This window comes from Psammomys obesus, unplaced genomic scaffold (genome assembly GCF_907164565.1).
Source record: "Psammomys obesus unplaced genomic scaffold, mPsaObe1.curated_primary_1811, whole genome shotgun sequence".
Lineage (NCBI taxonomy): Eukaryota > Metazoa > Chordata > Mammalia > Rodentia > Muridae > Psammomys > Psammomys obesus.
In genome coordinates, this window is record NW_026589732.1 from 3,323,411 (window position 1) to 3,347,845 (window position 24,435).

The following is a 24,435-nucleotide window of genomic DNA, read 5'->3' on the forward strand; positions in this document are numbered from 1 at the left end:
GCCATGTTTTTTGTTTGGTTGGTTGGTTTTGCTTTTATAAAGCCACTGGGCACAAAACACTGTAGAGTAATTTGCCCCAACGTGAACGGTGTCGGCTGGAGTGCAACGTCTTACAAAAATCCTCCATTATTTTTTGAACTATACAAATTTAGTTTAAAAAAAATCATCACAAAAGGGGGAACACTCACATACACACACAAACCCAAAGGTGTAGAATCCAGAAAGGTGAGCCGAGACCAACACACAACACACTGGGGACTCATGGAGCCATCAGCAGACTTGCGCTCACCATGGTGACCTGGCCGGCAGACAGAGGGCCTGTGGCACTTTACTATTAGGCTGACAGCATTCATTTAACACACACTCCTTGCTCAAGGAGGGCTTGAGCTTGTTACAAAGGTAAGAATGACCTTCAACTTCTTTTGCTGTTTCTAGACACAGGGTCTCCCACATCTCAGGCTGGCCTTGGACTTGCTATCTAGGTAAGGATGGCCTTGACCTCGATCCTTCTACCTCCACCTCTAAGGTGTTGGGATTACGGGCATGCACCAGCACTGCAGTGCTGGGAATCAAACTCGGGTCTTCATGAATGCTAGGTGGGAACTCTGTGAACTGAACCACATCGCTGAACAATAAAACCATCTACATCACAAAGACCATGAGGTATATTTTCCATCAGGACACATAATGGAAAGAAATCCTCATTCCTCCCTGAGAATTCCACTCATGGTCCCATTCCATTGCAGTTTTAAAAAGTGCTTCTCCAGGGGCTGGAGAGATGGCTCAGCAGTTAGCGTAGGGGCTGCTTTTCCAGAGGTCCCAGGTTGGATTCCCAGACCCACAGGGCAGCTTAGTCCTTAAGTCCAGTCTCAGGGATCCGATGCCCTCTTCTGGCCTCCTTGGGTACTGAATGCATGTGATGGACAGGTAAAACAAGTATATACATAAAATAATCAAGTGTCCTTTCACACCCACTCTCCTCCTCCTCCAGCATGGTGTGGACCCAGGCGGCAGACACAGGCCTCCCTCTGGCATCCCAGAGATTCAGCTTCCAGTGGGTATCTTCTTGACTGAACTGATTGCCAGAAGAAGTTCATGCACAGCCTCCTTGAGGAACTAGAGCTTCCAAACAGAGCCAGGCAGAGCCTTCCCTGATCAGCTAGGTACAGGACTGCAGGCTGGGATCTGAGAGCTGCCCAGGCCCCTGGAGACAGGCTCCAGGCATGCTGTCAGGCTAAGAACCAGAGCAGGGAGTGCAGCTGAAGGCCAGGTATTCATAATACTAAATTCCTCCCTATCACGCCTTCCTCTAGGACACTGAGGCCCTGCCACCTCCCAGTGGGCTGTGCCTGGGCACCAGGGCCTTCAAGGGGGGTGACTCAGGTGGGCTGCTGCTGCAGGATCAGCTGGCTTGGCAGGTGTGAGCTTCCGGGAGTACAAGGTGCCCTTGGCCCAGCATCTTAGGTACTCAGAAGGTTCTCCTTGCAGATGCTTCAAGGAGGATCACCCAGCTGACCCCCCAGCTTGAGGAGCCATGCTCAGAACAGAACACAGGGCCTGTGTTAACCAGAAAGCAGGAGGCAGACAACCTGGCAGAAAACAGAATGTCCCGTTCTGCAGTTCTGAGAAAGGCCCTTGGGGTGTCTATGGCTATCCCATCATCTACTCTGTTGAGGACAGTCACCTTTCCTGAGGTTGGCACACTTTTCTGTATGTCTCTCTGGACCAACAAGCCCATGTATTCACAGGGTAGAGGAGGTCACGGGGGCATGAGCCACCCACAGCCATCTCCCATGCCAGCTCCCTGCCTATCCTCACTGTCTGCTTTCAGAGCCTGCTCTGATTCTCCCCCTAACTGGTCTAAGCTGGCTTTCCTGACATCCTTTCTTTGGCCACAAATCCATCCTCAAGGCTAGGAGGAAGATAGAAATCCCAACTCCACAGCCCAATAACACTCTCTGACCCTTTTCAAGGCCCACTCTCAGCTGGTTCACTCCACTGTCCCAGCTTTTGCCTGTGCTCTCCCGGCTCTCCTCAGGCTGTGTTTCCCCGCACCTGTGCCTCCCTTGGCCTGGTTGTTCCTGCCTTCTACTCCCTTACCCAGTGCCTCCCATCAAGCCTCCCCTCCCCACTTCCTCAGGAAGGTCTCCCCAGGCCCTACCCCCCCAGGCCCCACTCTACATAGAGGATGGGGCATCTCAGGCCTCCCTCTTCCATGTGTGTCTTTGCTTTAGTGATGCTGCTGAGACATATGATCGCCAAGTCCAGTTCCAGTCCAGCCTCTGCCTCTTCTGTGTGACCTTGCACAGGGTCGTCCACCAGCCTATGGGGGGGTGGAGTGGTGGTGCTGTGTCGTATCTCATGGCACAGCGTTGGTCACAAGGCAATGCTCAGCTCTTGGCACTCATGTGGTACCCAGAACAACACACATTCTTTCCCACGAGTAAGTCAATGCTTCCAAGCCTTCTGAGAGGGTTTGGCAGCTCTACCACTGTGGACTAGCCAAAGGCTCTGTTCCCTGCCTGTCTCTGCTTCCCCAGTCTCTGCATCTGAGTATAGCAGGAGGCTTGCTGGTCTGAAGTCACAGGTTCCCTGCCTACCCAGTGCCCAGGTGAGACACTTTCAGGGACACTAACAGGAAAGACAAGGACAGTGCCAGCCACACAGTGCCTGGCGCTCGCTCACTCATGGTGGGTCACCTAACAGAAGCAACAGAAACCACTGGCCCTGGCCTAGCTATACAACAGGGAGGAGGGTAACAGGCTAGAAGCCCTGGGTTCAGTTCCTGCCTCACATGCCTAGCATGGCAGCCAGACACAGTGCAGTCCAGGAGTCTCTACTCCCTTACCAGGCAGTTGTTCAGACTCTGGCCTCATCACAGCTGGCAAGACATGTCTGCTGAGTGACTTGAAGGTGGTAATGGGCGGCACAAACCTTCCTTGGCTGTGGGCACTGTTCATCTGTTCACTGTTGCAGAGCACAATCCCCAGGGCAGAGAAGAAACCAGAAGCCCAGCCATGCTCCTGCCTCACCTCACCAGGTACAGCACAACCTGGGAAGAGCCAAACCACCAAGAAAAAGGAAGAAGAAAAAGCCAGAGTGTCCATGTTACCCAGACACACTGCTACTGTTGCAGAAGTGGGGATCTGTGAGGCAAGGAGCCAGAAAAACAAGTAAGCAAGCATCGCAGCTGCCTCGCAAGAAGCCTGATGGGAGGGGGCGGGAGGTACAGGGGTCTGAGCAGCCTGACAGCAGCCACAGAGAGCTCTTGCGTGTGTGTGCCTCGGAGCAGGGCACTGCTGGTGTCCGCTTGTCAAGGTGAAGAGAGTAACATCAGGTGCTGACATGGCATTTGACAGCCTTGGGTGCCAGCAGCTCTCAGGCACCTCAGCTCATGCAACAGCCCTAGTTTCCATACCACAGACAGGACAGAGAAGGATGTCCCATCCTAGGATTCTCTCATCCCAGTGTTGCCAAAGGCAATACCCACCCCTAAGGGTTGAAACCATCCAACAAAGTACGTATCTAAAATTGAGGAGCCACAACCTTGTGAGAAGAGGCACCTGCAAAGAAAACAGGCTACATGGGGAGGCAATGGGCTCTCAGTCATGAGGAGTGTGCAAGCAGGTCACCTCTGTCACCTACCAGAGGACACAACAGAGGGACCGTCATAAAGAGCCTGGTGACAAGGCAGGGGATAGCTGGGACATAGTACCTTGCCCGCATTCAGCTCGGAGATGGCTGCCAGAATCTGCTGCCGGGATCCATCAGTCTTAATCCCCAGCTCCTGCAGGTCACCGTCGGTGAGAGTGAGGAAGGCTTCCATGTCCACCTGGGGAGAGAAGGGCTTGCACTGTCTGTGCTACTGCACATGGACCACATGGAGGAGCTGTTGAGGCTTCCTACACGAACCCGTTAGGACTCACTACTTCCATGTCTGGCCTGACGGGTCAGCTTCAAGATGGCTAATGGTTCACAGCCCTAACCCTTGGCTTTCCAACAGAGGCAGCACGGGAAGATTTTAAATGAATGGAGGAAGTCTGCAGGGATCTGAAGGACGCAGTGTTGTGCCACTAGAAAGGGCATCCCCATGTTATTGCATGTAGCAGTACTGGTCCCTGCCCTGGAAACAGGGTGCATAGGCGTACTCACCGCATTCCCCCCCACAGGACAAGAGAGGTGCACACTGTGGAAAGACAGAGTGAGAGATAAGCAGGGCAGGCAAGGAGAGAAGAGCCTCGGGGAGCTGAGGCAGAGGCATGTGCAACGGTACCCCTTGTCTGTGCAGGTGACAAGCTGCCCCACTGGCTTGCCTGACTGTCAAGAAGAAATGGTCCTGCTCTGGGAGAATGGCTGATAGGCCTCTGTCCCAGGAAGCTGGGGCTGAGAGACGGTCAAAGTGGCCCACCACCCTGCTGCATGTGGGACAGCAGCAGCCGAGACCCAGCGGGACAGGAAGAGGCCCCCACATCCAGCAAATCCAGTTCTATACACCGGGTCCTGCACACAGAGTGTGGGTGTGATGGCTGGCGCTCCAGGAGTAACACTGGACCTCGGGGATAAGGGCCACACACCTCACGAAATAGAAGGGAGGCATACTCTGAGACACGTTCCGTGCATACCTCAGAGAAGAGCAGGCAGCAGCCAGGAATCAGGAAACGGTTCTTGGAAACGAGGAAACCTCTGTGCAAGTTTCAAAGGCCAAGGAGACAGACAGGACATGACAGGAGGAAATCGAGGAAGAAGGCTGCACACACATCTGCCTCTCGAGCTTTCAGTGCATCTCAAGCTTGGTGGGAAGATGAGTGACAGCTCCTACTGACGACAGTTTTCATGTGCCAGGCTGTCACTAAAGTCTCCTAACCAGTGATCACAGCCCAGGGCTGGGGCCTGCAGCGGCGTTTATGTGCTAAGACAGTGATATTTTAAATTTTACTAATATCTATCCCACCTGCTCTACAACTCACCTAATACAGCTGTGTTTAAAGTGTGCAACTGCCAGGACATTCCTTCTGGGGACAGGGCCTCAAACATGCCAGGCTGACCTTGAAAGTCCTTCCTCCCTGAGTGCTGGGCTTTGTGCACAGCTACCCCTGGCTTGTGCAGTGCTAGGAACTGAACCTAGGACTTGGGGCATGCTAAGTAAATGTCTACCACCTGGACTACGCTCCCCACCCCCAGCCTGCTTTTAAGATATTTTCATCCCCTACAAGGAAAGCCTATACCCAATGGCAGCCACTCTAAATTCAGCCCCAGCATCTGTCTATCCTTTCTCTTTCTCTCAGCCCCCAGATAGTCTCATTCTTTAGCCCAAGATGACTTGGGACTTGTGGCAATCCTCTTACCTCCCTGATCTGACTGCTGGGATGACAGGCATGAGCTGCTGTGTCCAGCTGAAATATGATTTTCGAATGCATATAGGTGAACAGTGACTCGGATGTCCACTGACAGTTTCTAGACACCTCCCAAACTTGGGCACACATGTGGCTCATGTGAGTGAGGCCCACGAAACAAAGCTGTTTTCAGTACAGAGATGTGCTCACAGTTACAGCCTTTGACCACAAGGGAGAGCTCACAGGCCCTGTACCTCTGGACGGGACTCAGATGCACTGGGGTCAGGTGGACCTTGCTTTAATGATAAGTCTTAGCTGACAACCAGGACAACAATCTTACCTCCTGCTCTTCGAAGATGGGCTGGTATTTCTCAAGGGATAACTTCTTAAGGATTCCAGTCAGCTCATCTTTGTGAGGTGGAGATGGGGATTTAAAAAAAAAAAAAAAAAAAAAAAGGTATTTGGTAAAACACAAGCAAGGATCTTATATTCTTCTAGAAAGCCCAGCACCTAGAGATACCTCAGGCTGCCCCACCCTACCCCAGTGGCTGAGGCTAGCTGTGATGAGCCATACTCTCCCCCGGGGCAGGCCCTAAGCTTTCTAGAAAGCCCATATCCATCTGTGGAGAGCAGGGTGGCCTTGGCTGATGGTTCTGGGGCTGATGGCAGCAGATTTTGGAAGTTCCAGCTACTAGGAATAAAACCTGCCTGTTAGAGAGCACACACTCAATGCCATGGCTAAGGCTAGAAGCCTTCAGCTGGTCTGAGAATGGCTCCAGAGCAGGCAGGCACTGCAGATGAGTCAGAGAGGGCTCAAATGCATGGAACCCATGGCCTCCCCAGTGCACGGGTAGATCAGGGTATGGAAGTGGGCTTCAGAACAGGTAGGACAAGAGGACACAGAGCAGTGTCTGGACTAGAAGAAATGTAAAGACAAGATATCTGAGGGCAGAGCATGAAGCAGCATCCAGGGAGTGCAAGCAGCAGGTACAAAGGTCTTGAGACAGTGGCTAAGCTCAAAGAAGACAGTGGAGACTGGGTTCCTTCTCCGTCTACCAGTATGGCTATTACATGCTGAGAATTCATAAGTGGGGAGGTCTCTGTGAGCTGGATGCTCGGGTTTTGCTTGGACCCACTGAGAGAACAGAGCTCCTTCTGCTGGTGGCAAAGTCAGCACAAAGACAGGCCCAGAGCTCCTTGCTGGTACTGGCGCCTGCTGAGATCTGCAGAAAATATTCAGGAGGCCCCTGGCTCCACACACACCTGAAGCTTGCTCCAAAGGTCTCTGTCACATGAGCCAATTTTTTTCTCTTAAGCTGGTTTGAATAGAGGCCCCTCCACAAGCAACTGTGAGGATGCTGGCTTGTACAGTGCACTGGGAAAGGGAGCAACTGGATTTGGAAAGGCCGCCTACAGGTGTCTGTGCATGTCAGCAGAGCAGTCTACCCTCACATCCCACGAGCGTGCTTACGACCAGGGAAGAGAAGAGATGTGTGACCTTGGCTCTGTGCTGCCAGGTCACCGTGGTGGAGGAACAGGCATGGGCTTGGGACACCTTGGGACTCACCCTCATCTGTGATGGTGCCACTGCTGGAGCCTCCACTGCTCTTAGACTGCCGGTGGGATGAGGAGGAAGACACTGAAGATTCGGCAGTGTGGCCTTTGGGAGAGGGGGAGGGGGTAAGGGTAGGGGAGGTGCTTTTAGAGGTAGCAGAAGTTCCAGAAGGAGGCCGTTTGCTGGGGTCCAGTTTCTGCATGGGGCATAAACAAAAACTGAAGTCATCACCGGGTGGTTGGAGAGGATGAGAATGGATGCCATCTTGGAACGTGGTGGTACCATCTAGCCGGAACTGAAATAATGCCTGAAACAGGGACTCAGAGATAAGGAGGATGGAGGGCCAGGAAGCCTGGGCTTGGACCTGCTGCGGTCAGAAAGGTAGGTTCATACCTAAACAACTGAGCCTCCCTTCTCTCCAGAGTTAAGTTGCTTGGATTTACCAGTGTTACAGTTTTCAACCTACAGATTCTACATGTTTTACTAAATTTAAATACATTTCATTTTCATATAATCTTACATAAATGATATAAATAAAATGTCATTATATAAAATGTCAAATTAAAAATTCTAATTGTTGAGGTTGGAGAGATGGCTTGGTGGCTAAGAGCACTTGTTACTCTTGCAGAGGACCCAGGTTCAGTTCCCAGCACCCACATGGCAGCTCGAAACTGTCAGTAAATCCAGTTCGAGTGTCCAATATCCTCTTCTGACTTCTATGGGCATCTGTAAACACATGTGGTACAGAGACAACAAATGCCCTCAAAATGCTCATACACACAAAAAAAAATCTAATTGTTTACTATTAGCATACAGAAATGCAATTGATCTCATATACTGACCCTGTGTTCTCTAAGCTGCTGCCCAGGCCCTGGCCTCCTGTTCTGAGTTGCTAAACTGGTTAATAGTTTTCTATATGGACAAGCATGTTGTCTGAGGGCAGAGGGGGTTGGTTTCTTCCTTTCCCCCGTCACCTTGTCTTCCTCGTGACACTGGCTGTAATCCCAGTACCGGCTGTGGCATCCTGCTTCCCCATCAGGGGAGTTCTTGGCTTTACTGTGATGCCCCTATACTTATTGTACAGCTGACTTGGGAAATCCCTTCGATAGCTGCTTTGTGTTTAGCTTCTGTGCACCATGAATATGGGAGGTGTCCTAGAAAGCTAGAAGAGGGTATCGGGTCCCCCAGTTACAGATGGTTATGAGCCATCATGCTGGTACTGGAAATCAAACCCGGGTGCTCTGGAAGAGCAGCCAGTGTTCTCAGCCACTGAGCCGTCTCTCCAGCCCCTGGATGCTGGATATTGTTAAGTGCTTTTCCTGCATTTCTTCGTTCAGCTGCTATACTGTGTGCCAGAGTTGCTGATTATCTATTGCTGAACCCAACTTGCATAGAGAGCCCATTTGTGGGAAGGTGTTTCCGCTTCATCCATCACTGGATGTGACTATCCGGATGATCAGAGTTTATGAGGACTAACTAATGCTACATTCTTTTTTGCAGTATCATAAAAATCCACCTTGCTCCCAATTTTAGGGGATAGAGGGCCACTGCAGCATAATATGGGGGGGGGGGGGGGTTTGTCATCAAGACACAGTACTCACCAAGCATGGTGGTATGACCCTAGCACGGGGGAGCCAGAGGCAGGAGGATCTCTGTGGGTTTGAGGCCAGCCCTGTCTACATGGTGAGTTCCTGTCTCAATGCAAACAAATAAACAAATAGTTCCAAATGTGTATAGAACTTTAAAGTAAGTAAGAAAGGAAATGACAGATCTGAAAAGAGAAATAACTTAGGCCCCTGTTACAGTTACCACCACTCCTGTGGGTACCTGATGGAGTCGGGGAATCAGTCAGGATATAGACACATGGGCCATGCTACCAGCCAATCAGAGCGAGCAACATTCACAGACCTCCCTTCCCAGAGACAGCAAGAGAACACTCATTTTTCTTAAGTGGCTCTGGGATGCTCACCCAAACAGAGACACTCAAGGGCATAAAACAGACGCTGGCACACAGGAGTGAAGAACTACACTAGAGCCAAGCTACGCATCAGCGATAGGAAGATCCCTGGGAAATCCTCAGACCACTGGGAAAGACACAACTAATAATGGGTCAGGAAAGAGGTTGAGAGTCAGCTGCTGACCGAAGGTTGACAGCTGAACAGATGCTCTGAGGGTCAACCCCAGCTTTAGGGTGGAGGGGGAGGCTGAACCCTCCCTCCTACAGAGATGCTGAGGTAGCCTCTTCAGCCTCTGACTCATCCTTTCTGCCTTCCCAGTGGATCAGGTTTCCATGCTCAGTGAACAAGCCAGAAGCCAGCCATAGCAGTGAACCTCCTGCTTTAAAACAAAGTATAATCCCGATCCAGGAGGCTCCAGTTTTGAGCACTAATTTCTATTCTTCCTAAGGGAGCTGTTGAAAAGCACTTCATGTCTGCACTCACTGCTAGAGCCTGCAGCAGACAGCCCATTTCTGTGTCCTCTGATTGGGGCAGTGGTTTCTAAGAGACCTGGACTCTCTCGAGACAGGAACAGATTCCCCAGACCCTGCCCTGAGAGTCAAGGGCAGTAGGCTGGCATGGAGAGTTACCACTGCTCCGATTGTCAGGAGACCTCAGAACTAGACCATTCCCTGTCAACTGCCTCTGGGATGTATCTTTTGGCAGCTAATTTCTTTTCATCGAATATACTTGTATGTTGTTACACTTGACAGATGCAGCCCAGTGAGGTAATGGTTGATAAACTTATGCCTATTTCCAACACCAGTGGCAGAAGGCTAAGTGATATTTAACAGAGTTAATAAATCCATCAGAACAGAAAAGAACACATTAGACAACAAAGGAGAAAACTATTTCAAAAGCCCTCAGCTAGACTTATTTTAATGAGTAACTGTGAGCGGCCAAGTAGAAACTGTGAAAAGAGAAATACACTAATTAAATAACTTTTTATATCTGATAAAGAAAATGCATCAAAGTATCAAGAGGAACTTTGTCTAAAGTTGAACTCTAAATAAACTTAATTATACAGGCCCTTCACATAAATAATTCTGAACATAACAGAAATAAGCTTATGTGTTAGAAAGAAACTTCTGGAACTAAATTATAAAAGGCACTTAAATTACAAGGCTTTGCTGGCAAAGAGAGTTGGGATAACAAAGTTGTAGGGCCAGCAGTAGCTGGGCTGGAATGGACTATTTCCCATACACCTGCTGAGACACAGGCCGAGAGCTGGGGTAGACCCCTGAGCTGACACGGGCCGAGAGCTGGGGTAGACCCCTGAGCTGGCCCTGCTGCAAACTCTCTGCTCTCAGCAGTGAACAGTATGAGCAAGGTAGGGCTCCACGGACACATGAGAGGCGTGCATCCGGGCCCCTTTTAGCACCACCCCTACCCTCCACTGGAGAAGTGGGGTGAACACAGGCCTGCAGCAGACAGATTCAAACCTCGGCAGGAAGCTTAGGCGTGCCCATGACTGCAACACCACTGAGGTTCCCTCCAACCCCTGACACCCAACTCTGCATGTGGGTCAGGAGAAAACAATGTGTCACAGGCACCCAGAGAACAAGCACCTTGCTGCTGGGAGTGCCACTGGAAGAGCCGCTACCACTGCCCACGAGGGAGGCTGGGAGCTCTGGCGGGCTGGAGCCGGCCGCTGGCCCCACGGGACTGGACCGCTGGCTGGGCTTCTGCTCACACAGGCCTGCTGCTTTCTTCCTCTGAGCGGCAATCTGGGACAAGACGCTGTCTACGCTGCCACCTGAGGAGACAGAGACAGGAGTGAGCACTGTGCTAAGAGTATCTCCCACCCCACGGTGGAGTGGTCTCAAGGTTCAGGCTTGTAAAGAGTTCTACACAAGGGCCCAAAGGGACTGAAGTAGGGCTTGAGTGTCATGGTGAGAAGCAGGGAGGGCAAGAGCTGGCTTGTCTTCATTCCGCCAGGGCCAGGATGTGTAAATCCCTAACCTCATAGAACTCGAGTGCTGAGCTCTCGCTTCTAACTGCATCCTAATTGCCACTCCTCCTCTCAGCTTTCCCAAGTGTATAGCAGCCTAGAGAGGGGCTAGGATGGATACACACACACACACACACACACACACACACACGCTTTCTGGGGCTGTTCCCAGGAAGCCACTAGCAACAGGTATTCATGGAGCAATACAGTTGTTACTCCCTCCTGGATGTACCCATAAGCACTTTACATGGAACTGGAAGACAAGTTTACTTACTAGCTAGGTTTGGCGGTGCAGGCCTGGAACCTAAGTACTAGGGAGGCTCGGGGCAGGAGAATATTCAAGTTCAAAGCCTGAGTGAGCATCTTAGTGATGGCCATTCTCAGAGTAAAAAGTGAGAAGAGAGCGAGGGGTGTAACTCAGTGTAGAGAGATTTTTAACAGCAAACCAACCACATCAACTGTGTTGCTGGTGGTGGGTTTTTCACTTTGGTTTCTCAGGGCAGGATTTCTCTGTGTAGCCCTGGCTGTCCTAGAACTCGCTCTGTAGACCAGGCTGGCCTCAAACTATAAGAGCAGCCTGCCTCTGCCTCTCGAGTGCTAGGATTAAAGGTGTGAGCCACCATCACCACTACAGCCCAGCTACATTCGTGTTTTTTAAAAGGCAAATAGCTGACTCAGTCATGGAGTCTCAGCTACAAAAATCACTGGACAAGCCTGAAATATCACCTTAGGCCAGCAAGCCAAATGACCTGAGGGGAATCCCGGGGACCCATGGGGGTACAGAGAGAACGGACCCCTGCAAATTGTCCTCTGACCTCTGTATTCACGTTGAGGCACACATGCACACACGCACCCACACACATATACAAACTCATACACAAAATAAGTAAAAGATTAAAAAAAAAAAGATCCAGGAGGCATTATTTGCATGAGTAAGACTATAGGAGAGCCTGATCCAGAGTTGGCTAAGAGGTGGCCACACCAATACGGTGAAGAGCAGCGGCAGACATATGCATATCAACTTGAAATGTGAGTGACAGAGCAGACCCCCACTCCACCCCCACCCCATCCCACCCCCGCTCATCAGGGCTCTGCAGCACACGGGGTTCAAGTCAGAGCTGTGTGACCTCAGCTGAGTCACTGGAAACCCCAGCTCCCTCACCTGCAGCACGCAGACAACAACATAAAGAAATTGCTCAGGGACCATTTAAATGGCTCAGCATCGTGCCTGGCACAGTGTTCAGTAAATCATTCTGACTGTATGAATATTCATAATATGCACAAAATCGTGCAAGGTCACAGCAGCATGTCGCGAGGGAGGCCGCATGGGGGAGCCACACTCCCCGCTTTTGTCTTTCGGCTCATCCGGCCTTTTTTCTGCCGGCTGCTTGCAGGCCCCCTCACAGCCCTATCTTAGCTTGTCCTTGAGATCTTTGGGAGGACTTGAAAGCTCACTGTAGCCTGGAACTGCCCAGGCCCTGCTCTGACATGTCCTCCAGCTTCTGGTAAGTCTGGCCACCACTCTTAGCCAGTTGGAGCTTTGGCATCTTCGTCTGTTCAACAGAAACTCCCTGAGGCTTAGCCTTTGCCAAGTTTGTGCACCATAAAAAACCCCTGCATTTTTCTCCATTTCTTATAACGAGAAATAAGAAAACCACTATGGACTTGACATCTTACTTCCCCATCCAGCTTCATCTCAGGAAAATGAGTGAAAGCAAACCTGAACTGATAGTTCATTAAAAAACTCCCCAGCCGCACCAAGAAGTGGCTGGCGTGCAGCCGCTTCTGGTATTTGTGTAGATGGAGCTTGGGGCTAGTAGGTACTTCCCTGAGTGGCCTGTGGCTACTTACCTGAGCGGTTATGTGGCTCCCCGCCCAGCCTGTTCATGCCCCCAATGCCACTGGCACCCCCTGAGGAATGAGGCGAGTGGTTGAAGCTCCCAGAGCTGGCAGGAGAGGTGGGGCTTCTGGAGATGCTGGGGAATTTCACTGGCCTGTTGGCAGCCTGCAAGTACAAGGTGAACCAGACAGTTAGGATCAGGCCTTCTGCATCCTGTGAATACTGTCAAGTGCCTCCATCTCAGAGGTCCTTATCAATGATGTGCCTGACTAAGGACTTAAGGGCACAGAACTATGGGGCTGGGGAGATGGCTCAGAGGTTAGAAGCACTTGCTGCTCCTTTGGGGGACCCAGGTTTGGTTCCCAGCACCTACACAATGGGCTCATAGTGATCTGCAACTTGGTTCCAAAGGGTCTAATGCACTGTTCTGGCCTCCACAAATGCTGTACACACATACAGGTAAAATGCTTATGAACATAAGATAAATAAAACCTTTCTAAAAAGGAAGGAAGGAGGAAGGGAGGGAGGGAGGGAGGGAGAGAGGGGCAGAACAAGAACTTAGGTCACTAAGTATTATCTCAGGTCTCCTTATGACACAGGGAATTCTGAAAAAAGAGGCCATGCTGGGCAGCTTCGAAACAGACCAATGGCTCCAGGCTAGAGACTACTGGGGTCAAAGGGACCTTTTGTGGGTTTCCTCCCAGGAGTGTACACAGTGGCCCCTGGTGTGTGTTTTGGTCACAGCCCTGAGCAACATTCTAGACTCCATTAGAGGCCATGACCCCATGTTTGACCTACCCCACTAGGCCAGTGATAGCCAACAAGTCACTTCTCGGGTTACTTCTCTGGCTGGGTCCTACTTCACCAACTGAAGGCATAGTGGGAAAACTGTACTCTCCAGAGAGCAGCCAGGGTGCCAGCGGGGACAGAGGTCCCTGCCCCCATGTCCCGCCCTTGCAACATTTTAACCTACCTGTTCAGTTCTTTCAGGATTTATTTAGACTAAGAGACATCGCTCACTTTAAGAACAAAGGAGCTGCTATGAGCCTGGGTCCTAGTGTCTAAGGCCCCTCTGCTGGCCACACACCTGGGTCTCTGTGAGTAGTGTCATAGTCCAGCAACTGGATGACTTACAGTGTCTGTGCCCACGTAGCCTACAGGGTGGGCCCTGCTGGCTCTTGGGGGCAGCACAGTCTTTGTGGGGTCTGCCCTCCCATTGCGGCAGGTGCGGGACCTGTCAGAACTCCACAGCTCAAAGCTGGACGGGGGCAGGAAGGGCGGAATGACGGCCTTCAGCTTCTCACTGGGGAGTCGGGGGAAGGGAGCTCCATTTCGTAGCTGAAAAAGACAAGCCAGAATTAGATGGGCCCAGGAAGGCCCCACACTGGAGAAGGACCCTGTCTCCCAGCACTGTAGATGAGGGCACCCCTAAACACTTCTCCCCTGGCAGCAGGAGCCCAGAAAGCCTTGTAGGCTCTCCTCCCAGTAAACCATGCACTGTGGCCAGATGAGGGCATGTGCAGGGAGAACCAGAGAGAAGAAGAGATGCTCAAGTAGAGTAAAGGAGATGGGGGACCAGTGTGCACTGGGAGAGAACTGAGCACAACAGAGAGTGCACGGAAGCTGGGGCCAAGAACATGCCCAACATAGGATAAGCGGGATGTATTTGGGACGTAGGCATGCCTGGAGCCCCACAGTGCAGGAGGAGGGTGCAGAGCTACAAACCCAGCATGCACCATGCTGGAATAAAGGCCTAAGGGACAAAGGCTGAGGGCTCAAGCCCAGCCACACTCCCTTCCACGCCTGCCACACCCTGGCCATGCCTCCATCACTGACATTGTTTCAACTGTGACTTAGCTTTACACTGTGAATCTGTGCTGCAGTCAGTATGAAATCCACAGGGCACTGACTCTTGGATGTCTGCAGCAGCGGTCCCATGTCCAGGTTCACGTTAATTAAGGAAAGAATGACCATGGTGACAGATGGTCCTCCATGGGGGCAGACATCCCACGGCTAACCCTGCCTGGGGGTGGACAAGTGAACAGGCAGGCATTTTTGCACCAGTGGCTGCAAACAACCACCCTGGGGCCAACAGAGCCATGGGTCAGCAGCCACCCACGATGGCCATGGGCGGGCACAGTGGTGCCCTCTGCTGCACACAAGCAGTGGGGCAGAACAGTGTCGGACGGGGCTGTAGGCAGGCCTCCCAGGCTTCCCCAACTGCCTAAGCTGTTTCTCTGCCAGTCTGTAAACGGGTGTCACCCCCTCTGGAATGGACCAGCTTCCTCTACCCGAGGGGAGCTGGGTACGGGGGCAGCCAACCCATTTCTACTCCTTCGAGGATGGGTGGAGTTCCTCCAACCCTCTGGAAGCCAGTGACTTTCACATTCTTTGCCTTGAGGGGTCATTAGGAAGCCGAGGCGACGGCAGTGTAAGACGTTCCATAGAGCTGTTAAAATTACAAAGAGCTATAGACACCCGGCCCCCCGCTCCATGGGCTTGTGCTGGGTGAAGTCATTCCGTGATGGACTGTCCTGTCACACGGCTATTAAACATGATGTGGCTAAACAAGGTTTTAATGACATGGAAAAGATCACGGTAAATTGTTAATAAATCAGGTCCAACACACGGAATTGCTCTGGGGAGGTTGAGTGAGGATGTGTAAAGAGCTGCAGGCTTAGGAGGTGCTGGTATTTGCTGTTTTTAGTATAAATGAGTCTATAACACCGGACCCTAAAAATAATTAGGAAATCCACAAAGGATGAAAACCACAAAATGCCACCATAACTCACTCTGGATGTGTGACCTTGATCATCTTGAGGGGAACCCCAATTACACCTGTTGGCAAAGTGTGGACAAAGGCGGGGGCGACTGAGCTCTGCACCTAGGCCTAGGCTTGGTATGAGCTGCTCAGGCTCGCCTGTCCTTGACAATACTGCCCTCTGCTGGCCAAAACTAGGATCCTGGTGCCAAGGTTCTCTAACTCTGAGAGTCTTAGTGCCAGAAAACATCAAGGCCAGAGAGGTGAGCCAACACAGTCAAGGTCAGACAGCACTAGGCTAAAAGCCTGGGGGATGGGGAGGACATGGATGACAATCTCACTTCAAAGCTACCCCCTACGTCAGCGAATGCAGATTTCCTGCCATGATCTACTTCCCACATCGGTTCAGCAATGGCATCCCTGGTGTTTAAGGGGGACCCAATCACCTGGACAGATTCCACACCGTCCCCTCTGCACTGTATGCTGTACCCACAGAAAGCGTAGGGCCAGTGTAGGTGGTATGAGACACCCAGTGCTCATAAGGCCCTGTTCACAGTTCACAGCTGGCATCTGCTCTGATCCCTAGGGGCTAGTGCTTCAGCCACTGGCGCCGGTTCTGGCCACCCACCTATCTGTGGCTACCGTGGAGGCAAACGCTCACACCCCTGCTCCTTAGAGCCAAGCAGCCAGGGCCCGGCAGTCATCACTCACTGTAACAGACTGGGCAGCAGCCACCAGCACAGGATCCCTGTTCTGATCCTTCACTCCCTGCGCAGAGCTCACAGGCTAGGACCCCCTGGCCGTTCATGCTTTAGGCACCCCACTCACCATGGTTGTCAGTAACACATCCTCCTTCTCTCTTGAGCTCCCAGGACCTATAAAACAAATAGAAGCTTTGAAAATGGCCCTCCCCGTGACCACAGCCTGCAGAGTGGTGCCAGGGGCCCCACGTCCTGGAAATCTAGCTCTTCTGGGGGCTTAAATATTTAATAACAACCAGTGTTCAATATGCTAACAGAGGGAGCATTTAAAGTCATCTCCGAGTGTGTCTTCAGCCTCTGCAGAAGCACTGCCATGATGGGTCAGACAGCAGCGTGCCCACTCAATAGTCTGTCTCTAACAGCGGTGCCAAAGGAGTCGATCCAGGACAGGAATCTGACTGCTGTAGGGATCTTATCAAATCCATTTTCCTTCCAGTGTGGAAATCTCCTTAGCAACTGGGCGAGGTCATTCAGTCAGTTGACTGTCCCTAGTGGTGGGTGGCTTACTACCTCACTGCAGGAACTCACCGTATTTCAAGACACTTTCAATACCACAAGGCAATCATACTGGATGGTGCAGACACCACCATCAAAGGCAAGAGAGGCTGTGCCTGGCCTGGGATTCTTAGCAGACTATGAAGAACCAGAACACGGGGCTCCTGCCTTGGTAACTGCTGTCCACTCTGTTACATTCCACATGGTGTCTGCCTACTTCTGTTGTCTCCCAAACCAGCCACTGGTCTTGTCTCATCTAACGGCCAGCAGTTCGGGGAGTGGGACCTTGACCTTGGCACCGCTGCAGGAAATTGCCCCATGTGCAACCCTTCTCACCGCTGTCTTTGGTCACATGGGCTGCTTCAGGTGGCCCAAGGTGGCTAGTCCTGTCCTGGGGAGGTGCCCGCATGGTGGAGTCCAGCGCCAGCTCAGGCTCATCACAGAAAGGCAAAGGCTGGTTGGCAGCCAACCCACGTGGCAGTGTCTGCATAAGTTTGAGCTTTCGGAACCTGTTGGACATCCGGCTCCACCAGGACTGTGTGGGAAAAAGGAGACAGAAGTCAGCTGTAAGGACCACAGGACAGGCTCCCAGGACAAGCTCCAAATAGCTTCCCCATTCCTGGGTGCCAGGCAGGTACTGGCAATCAGCCACAGCAGCCTTCCAAAAAGACCATACTGCTCATCAAATCCTTCCCAAGACTTTCCAGCAGACCGGGGGGGGGGGGGGGGGGGGGGGAATGTCCTCAATGTCCTCAATGCCCTAAAGCAGAGAAGAATGGAAATGGGAAAGAATGGAATGGAAATGGGGGCCTTACCTGAGCCCAGGCCAGACAGAGGCCACAAGAGTCGCTCCAAACACCTGACACCTGTCCCTGCACAGCCTCCCTCCACCTGAACTAGGGATGTCCCAGAGAGGGATGGAACTAGAGCCCAACCCATCTATTGCTACAGCTGGTCTTCTCCAAGGACTGAGTGTGGAACCAGGCTTCAGCCCAGCCCTGCTCAGATGCTCCCATCAACACACAGAGTGGTGAGATGCAGTCATGGCCACAAGAGACAACACTGTGAGTTGTAAGTTGTGCCCCTGCTTCCGGAGAAGCAGGGCAGAGATCAGCGTCCCACAGGTAAAACAGAGCCACAGACCCAGTGAGCATACTGCACATGCAAGCTGTCTAGCTTAGGACTATATCCTGAGGATTAAAAAAAAAAAGAAAAGAAAAGAAAAGAAAACTTCCATTTATAAATTGGGGTTCTAAACCACTGTCTTGATTTTTGGCTTGTCCTAAAGTTGTGGGGAGCAATTCTGGGCTCCATATTTTTGCAAAGCAGCTAATGTGATCACCCCAGTCTCCTCTGGTCCCCTCATTTCCTATGAGCTCTCCAGCTCACCTGCCAGCCAGGCTGACACCCTACCCCCAAAGCTAACCCACCCCTGACAACAGGAAGCAGCAGCGCCCCCAGCCTTTCAAAGAAGAAGGCAAACCTTCAGGCCTCCCTTGTCGTCAGGGAGCACAGGGATGCTCCAGGGTTGCCTGGCCTTCGAGTTGGGAAGAGGTGGCCGATGGCTGGGCCGGCCTCGGTCCTTATTCACTTGCATGCACACAGACGCCAGCAGTCGAACAAGTTCAGTGTCTATAGGCACAGAAAGCAGCATTTGACCAGTGAATATACATCTTCCTGTCCCTGGGGAGGTGTCCAAGTCAAAACTCCTCAGCCTTAGAACTCAGTCCCGTAACACCAAGGCGGGCATAACCCGAGTCCCCAGATCACCCTCCCCCCCTTCGCCATCTGATGTTCTCAGAGGTCCCCTCACTCCCAGAAGGCTGGTGTTGAAAAGCACAGGATCTCAGCCGGACTACAGTAGTTCCTAGTCTGTCTCTGTCCCACCCCGGGTAACGGCAGGGGAATTACACAGTCCATCTGTGTGGTTCCCAAGTGTTTTGAGGATTTCAAGGGGACTCCTCAGGAGCTCAAGGTGCTGGCATTCGGTATGTTCTTAAGAGAGTTTTATATCACATTACTTTTCCTGCAAGTGCCTAGGGCAAACTGTGAAAACAGTTCACTACTCTCTTGACCCAGAAAACCCTACAAAATCATGCAAATCAAGAGGTTCAGATCTTCATCATCACTTTAAAGATACCTGTGAAACTGCTGGGGCCACCAGAGGTAGGAATATTTGAACAGCCACCAAGCACCTCAAGGATGTCTTAAAGAATAACTGTGTGCCATTGCAGCAGTATAATGAGGGAGTTGGCAGGAATGCCCAGGCCAAACAGTGAGGCTGTTTGGTGAGTCGCATTGGTGGCCTCAAAGCAGTGCTCCTTTTTCTTCTACACATGCTTTAAAATGCAGAGGGTGAAGCTGAACTTAAGGTTTAGATGTAGATTCTCCGGTCTCTGAACATTTCCAGGTGAGCCGGGTACCTGAGTCGCACAGTTCAACTTAAGATGCATGATCAAACTTAAGTTCGTGTGGTCAGGTTAACACACGGGTGAGCTCTCTTGCATATCTGAGATGACCTCACTGAAGAGGGGGCCGCACTGAGCAAACCACCTCCCAGGGGGAACTGCAGAATGAAAGCTTTTGGCACTAGAAAAAAAAATCAGGATAAAATAAATGCAAATAAAAGTGTTGAATGTGCCATTAGTTATTGTGAGCTCAACTAGGTTGTTTCAAAAGTAGTGTTGGACAAGACTGTGAAGGGAGCACTCAGAGCTCCGGGGCTGAGGAATGCATCCATGCAGACCCCCAGGAAGAGGCCCCATGCTGGGGACCACCTGGACTCACCTGCACTCTACTACCTGTCCATCTTTCTCAATGTCCTTTAGGATAAAACAATAAATTAAAAAGGCGGACAATGTACCAACTCTGTAAACATTCAATAACAGACAAGCATTTGGGGTAAAATTTTGTACAAAATTTTCACTAAAAAACCCAGGAGCTAGAGAGATGGCTCAGCAATTAATTGTATTTGCTGCTCTTGCAGAGGATCGGGGTTTAGTTCCCAGCACCACACGGAAGCTCATGTCAGGCTGCAGCTCTAGTTCCATGGGATCTGGCTTTCATGGGCACTGCATGCATGTGGTACACATGCCACTCATACATATAAACTTTTTTTTCTAATCACAAAAACCCCCAAACACTAACAATCGGTATGGCACAAGCCCATAATCCCAGTAATTGGGAGGCTGAGTTTAAGGCCAGCAGGGCAATGGGCACCTGCTACCAAGCCTGGCAAGCTGAGTACAATCCTAAAAGCTTCTGTGGTGGAAGGAGAAAACTAACCTCTGCAAATCATCCTCCGACCTCAGGTGCACCATGACCTGCACAAAGCAAGCATAGTTTTCGCTCCTGTTCTCATAATTTGGGGTTGGGATCCCAGTCCTGGCTCAACTCCTATGGCTCAGGGGCCTCTGAACTCCCCTGTCTCTAGACTGAAGCTCCAGGATAATCAGAGTCACATATCAGAGAGACCCCAGCCCCTCTTTGGAAGCCCTAGACCTTAGAAAGGGGCCGGTTAGAGCAGGCAAGGCACGGAGGGGGCAGCAGGGCCTTCAACAACCCAAAGAAGCATGTAAAGCAGACATGGACACGTGACTGCAGGACCTTTGACCTCCAAACACTCACATGGTAGAGGAGGGGCTCCTCCTCCACCTGCTTTTTCTTGCCAAACGTTCTTAATGCTTTCTGCAGAGTCACTTGGTATTTCTGGCTATGACCACAGATGGCTCTAGGTCCCAACAGCCTCCAAAGCCACGTACCCTTGTTTGCTCTCTCTCTCTCCAGCAACTCCATGATGGCTGGTGCTGGAATAAGGCTAGCATCATGACCCAAGGGCACGGGAGTGTGCCCTTGACACCTGAGACTGGCTTTCCTAGGAATCAGCATAGTTTTCATACAGCCATGGGAGGCACTGTTCTGGTTCCCAGGCGCACGTGAGGGCATGGAGGCTGAGCACCATTTGCAGGCTTACTCACCAGGATCATTCAGCAGCATCACCAGGTCAAAGGCTGTGTACCCGTTTTTGGCCCGAAGAGCAACATCAGCCCCTTGATTTAGCAGATACTTGACAATTTCCTTGTTTCTGGGGAGCAAAGAGGCAGGCAGTTAGACTCCCTGTGTTCACCGGGATGTTGATCACCCTGCAGTCCATATGCAAAGGCTTGGTCACAGGAAGGTGCTGTGGACCGTCAGAGGGAGGGCTTTATAGAGGCCTCCTGGTCACTGTGTTTGTGCCCCAAAGGGGGTTCTGGAGCTCAGGTTTTGCCTCCTGGATTGAGCATATGCTCTCTGCTCATGCCATGAACACGTTTACCAGAGGCTGGAAGCCTTGGGACTGCTTGCTCCGTCTTGAACAGCAACCTCTAGAACCATGAACCAAAATAAACCTATTCTTCCTAAATTAACTGCCTCAGGCATTTTGTTAAGAATGACACAAAATTAGCTAATCTACCAAGTGACAGGAAAAGTGTGGCTGTGTTCCCAGACAACAAGCCTGGAAACATTAACCAGGGCATACAATATTCCAGTGTTTGGGCAGCCCACAGGTAATCACCGTTGTCCTCATGGTCCGTCATACCCTGTCACTCAACAGGTCAGGGGCCAGTGTGCTTTCTATCGGTCACGTTCCTTCCTTAATGACAATAAAACCAGGGCATCTGCCCTTAAGTGCTAAGGCACCACACCTCCATCTCTGTGGACAGGACTTTCCTTCCAGAATTTTCTGGCAGGGTCAAGGGTTTAAAGCTCATCAGATAAGGTAACCAATGCAAGATTGTGATGTTGCCAGCTGAACCAGGCAAGAGGAGAACCCCTAATGGGGAGCCAGGACATTTAGCAACTACAAGATGTCCCCAGAGAGGCCTGAAGGAGGGAGACAGCCCACCTGGCTGGGATGGTGACATTATTTTAAAAGGAGAAGGTTAAGATAACTGCCAGTGTCTAAGCTTATGAAAAGCTTAGGCATGTGTGACCGCTGTTCATATCACAGAAGGAATGCATGACAGAAGTCCCTGAACCACCAAGTGGAAACTCCAAAGGAGCCAATCACACTGTGCAGCAGAAAACAAACGAGAAGGGACTCTTTCTACCTAACATGCACCTGCTGTGTGGGTTCCACAGCTACTGGGAACCCCTGCCGCAGGCTGGCAAGCACCCCAGACAGAGAGAGGAGGCTGGCAGAACTGAGCCCACATTCACTCCAGCTGTTCTGCTCAATGTCCCCAAAGCCCTGGGTTACAGGTTGTCCTCTTGGGCCAGAAAGCCCCACCCCCGCCCGAGCCAGAGCACTTGCTTGGCCTCATGTGGAAGAAGTGCGGGACACAGACCCGTGGTAGGTGGCCTGCATGAGGGCCGTCCAGCCATGCACGCTGTCCTGCTTGTCCATGTCTGCGTGCTTCTCCACCAGCAGCTGTACCAGGGGCAACTGCCCGGTGACAGCCGCCAGCATCAGTGGGGTCGCCCCATCCGCATTGACCAGGTTCACGTGGTTGGGGTCTTCGTCGGCAATCTCCTTGACCAGCTGAAAGTTTCCTACAAATGGCAGGAGTCCAGGTAAGCCATGGTTCGGGTCCAGAGTCTCCCATGATGAACATTTGCTCACTCTGCTCTGCTACGATCTTGGGGGACCACTAAGGTGGGTCAGAGAAAGCCTCACTCAGATCCCTGTCTGTGACAGACTGAGACCAGCACATGAACAAACGGAAGTGCTGTCTGTGTCTGTTTGAGTAGGGAGAGTGAGGAAGGGCCACAGGCCTGAAGAGGAAAAATAGGGGTGAGCAGAGATGGTGAGCAGAGATCCAGGAGGGCCGCCTGAAGGTGGAAACCCTATAGCTTGGGAGATGGATCAGTGGGTAAAAGTACATGCCATACAAGCCTGAAGACTTGAGTTCAGATCTCCAAACATAAAAGGTGGACATGACGTGTAGCATGGGTGTTTATAATCTCAGTGCTCCTTCAGGGAGCTAGGAGACAGGAGAATCCCAGCAGCCTGCAGGCCATGAAGCAGAAGAATAAAAAAAACCCCTTCTGATGGTGGACGAGTAAGAGAGGTGAAGGTGGAAGGAAGGAAGGTGGAGGTGACCAACACTGAGGCCATCCTCTGGCCTCCGCTCAATGCCACCGCACACATGTGCTGCATTCTCTCTCACACACACACAGAAACTCTGAGCCAAAGAGCCCTGCCGTCATAACAAAACTGGGGCTCAGAGAAAGGGAAGGCAGGGCCACGGGAGAATGTTCTAGAATCTGTGGGTAGCACTCTAAGAAATGCGGGCCTCCGCAGCCCTTCCCCGGTGAGGGTAAATTATAATCTCACAAAAGTTAGACTATCAAAAAGAAATAAAGCAAAAACTAAAAACACATTTCTTCATCAGATTCCTGTTGCCCATGAACAGGCCTGGGGATCAGTCAGGCTTGAGGGTGGGCCTTGGGCTCTTCAACATGCAGAAAAGCTTTCTGAATCACTTACCCATCTTCAGTGCATGGAAAATATCAGGACGCCTCTTCTCCTCATCTGGGTGAACAGAGATTTTTCAGAATTACTGAGGAGAAGTGTAACACAACTGTAAAGGCCCAGAGGTCGGCACAGGCTGGCTTTCTAAAGGGCACGCTGTTAGGAGCCACGGGGCAGAGGCTCGGGGCAGTGAGTCTGCACTCCACGTAAGCTAGCACGGCTGGCCTACTACCACCAGCATGTAGACCATGTCCGTGTTGCCAGGATCTGAGGATCAGCAGCTGATGTAAGGAAGAGGTGCTTCACACACATGGAGCCTCCTCAGAGTACCACTGTGCTAACCAGCGCCCGGCAGCCATCCCAGCCAGGCTGCATGATGGAGTGACTCCATGACTCTCAATGTCAACTACAGCCAGGGCCACAGAACAACATGGCTAATTTTGCCTGTGAAATATCAGCACATGACAGCACATTTGTAGTTATCAAAACATCACCTTCAGTGGCTGAAGAAATGGTCCGGAAGTTAAGAGCACTGGCTACTCTCCCAAAGGATCCAGGTTTGATGCCCAATACCCATATGGTGGCTCACAGCATCTGTAACTCCAATAGCCAGGGATCTAGTGCCCTCTTCTGGCAGTATACAGGCATATATGTTGGTAACACCCATATACATAAAATAACATTTGTAAAAATGTAAGTGCCTTTAATTGCTTACAAGCCAAATTGGCTGGGGCCCATGGCTTTCCCGACACAGGAATATCACCAATATTATTGCTGGCTGCAATAAGCAGCCACCTGGTCCACTGGGTCACCACAGTCCAGCCTGGCTCCTGAGGCGGGGGCAGCTGTTGTGCCCTGATGGCCCATGCTGCTGGGCTGGGCCTTTCCTCACTCTGGGCTTTACTGGTGTTGTCCACAGACCCCTCCATGTCCAGAGACAGAAAACTTGTCCCAACCTCCACACAGAAAGAGGATAGAAGAGTACCACTGAGACAGGGCAGCTTTGTTTGGGTGAAAAAGAGCACAGGGCTTTCAAGGTCCTGTGGGAGTGGATTTCGGCATTTCCAGGGAAGAACTGGGGGTCGGGGTGGCTACTGTTGATGACTTAATGATTGTGCAGCCTTGACTTCTGTGGTGGCCTCTCTGCGGCTACCGCACCTGCTGGACCCCTGAGGTTCACTCACTGTTCTCTTTCCTGGGAGACCATCCTGCTATTTCACACTGCCCTCTCTTCATCTTGTCCTTACCTGCAGTTTTAACTCATGACACTTATGTCATTTATTTCCTA

General features: G+C 51.4%; 1 protein-coding gene across 10 annotated transcripts in view; it reads right to left on the reverse strand.

Annotated features, from left to right (window-relative positions):
- Positions 1–24,435, reverse strand: part of Anks6 (ankyrin repeat and sterile alpha motif domain containing 6) — a 39,867-nt gene that overhangs the window by 7,861 nt on the left and 7,571 nt on the right. For 6 of the 10 annotated variants that reach the window (XR_008719897.1, XM_055605361.1, XM_055605364.1 and 3 more), the window contains exons 3-14: positions 23,163–23,207; positions 22,021–22,225; positions 20,671–20,777; positions 18,177–18,325; positions 17,030–17,228; positions 16,266–16,312; positions 13,811–14,014; positions 12,688–12,841; positions 10,454–10,641; positions 6,901–7,084; positions 5,674–5,741; positions 3,716–3,832 (exon numbers count right to left, since the gene is read on the reverse strand). Coding sequence is in view for 9 of the 10 variants with exons in the window: in XM_055605361.1 (XP_055461336.1) it covers positions 3,716–3,832; positions 5,674–5,741; positions 6,901–7,084; positions 10,454–10,641; positions 12,688–12,841; positions 13,811–14,014; positions 16,266–16,312; positions 17,030–17,228; positions 18,177–18,325; positions 20,671–20,777; positions 22,021–22,225; positions 23,163–23,207 (1,667 nt within the window). In the remaining variant the exon portion in view is untranslated. Of the gene's footprint in view, positions 1–3,715; positions 3,833–4,152; positions 4,187–4,622; positions 4,816–5,673; positions 5,742–6,900; positions 7,085–10,453; positions 10,642–12,687; positions 12,842–13,810; positions 14,015–16,265; positions 16,313–17,029; positions 17,229–18,176; positions 18,326–20,670; positions 20,778–22,020; positions 22,226–23,162; positions 23,208–24,435 lie in introns of those variants that run through there. The other 4 variants (XM_055605370.1, XM_055605367.1, XM_055605369.1 and 1 more) reach the window with 4 other exon arrangements.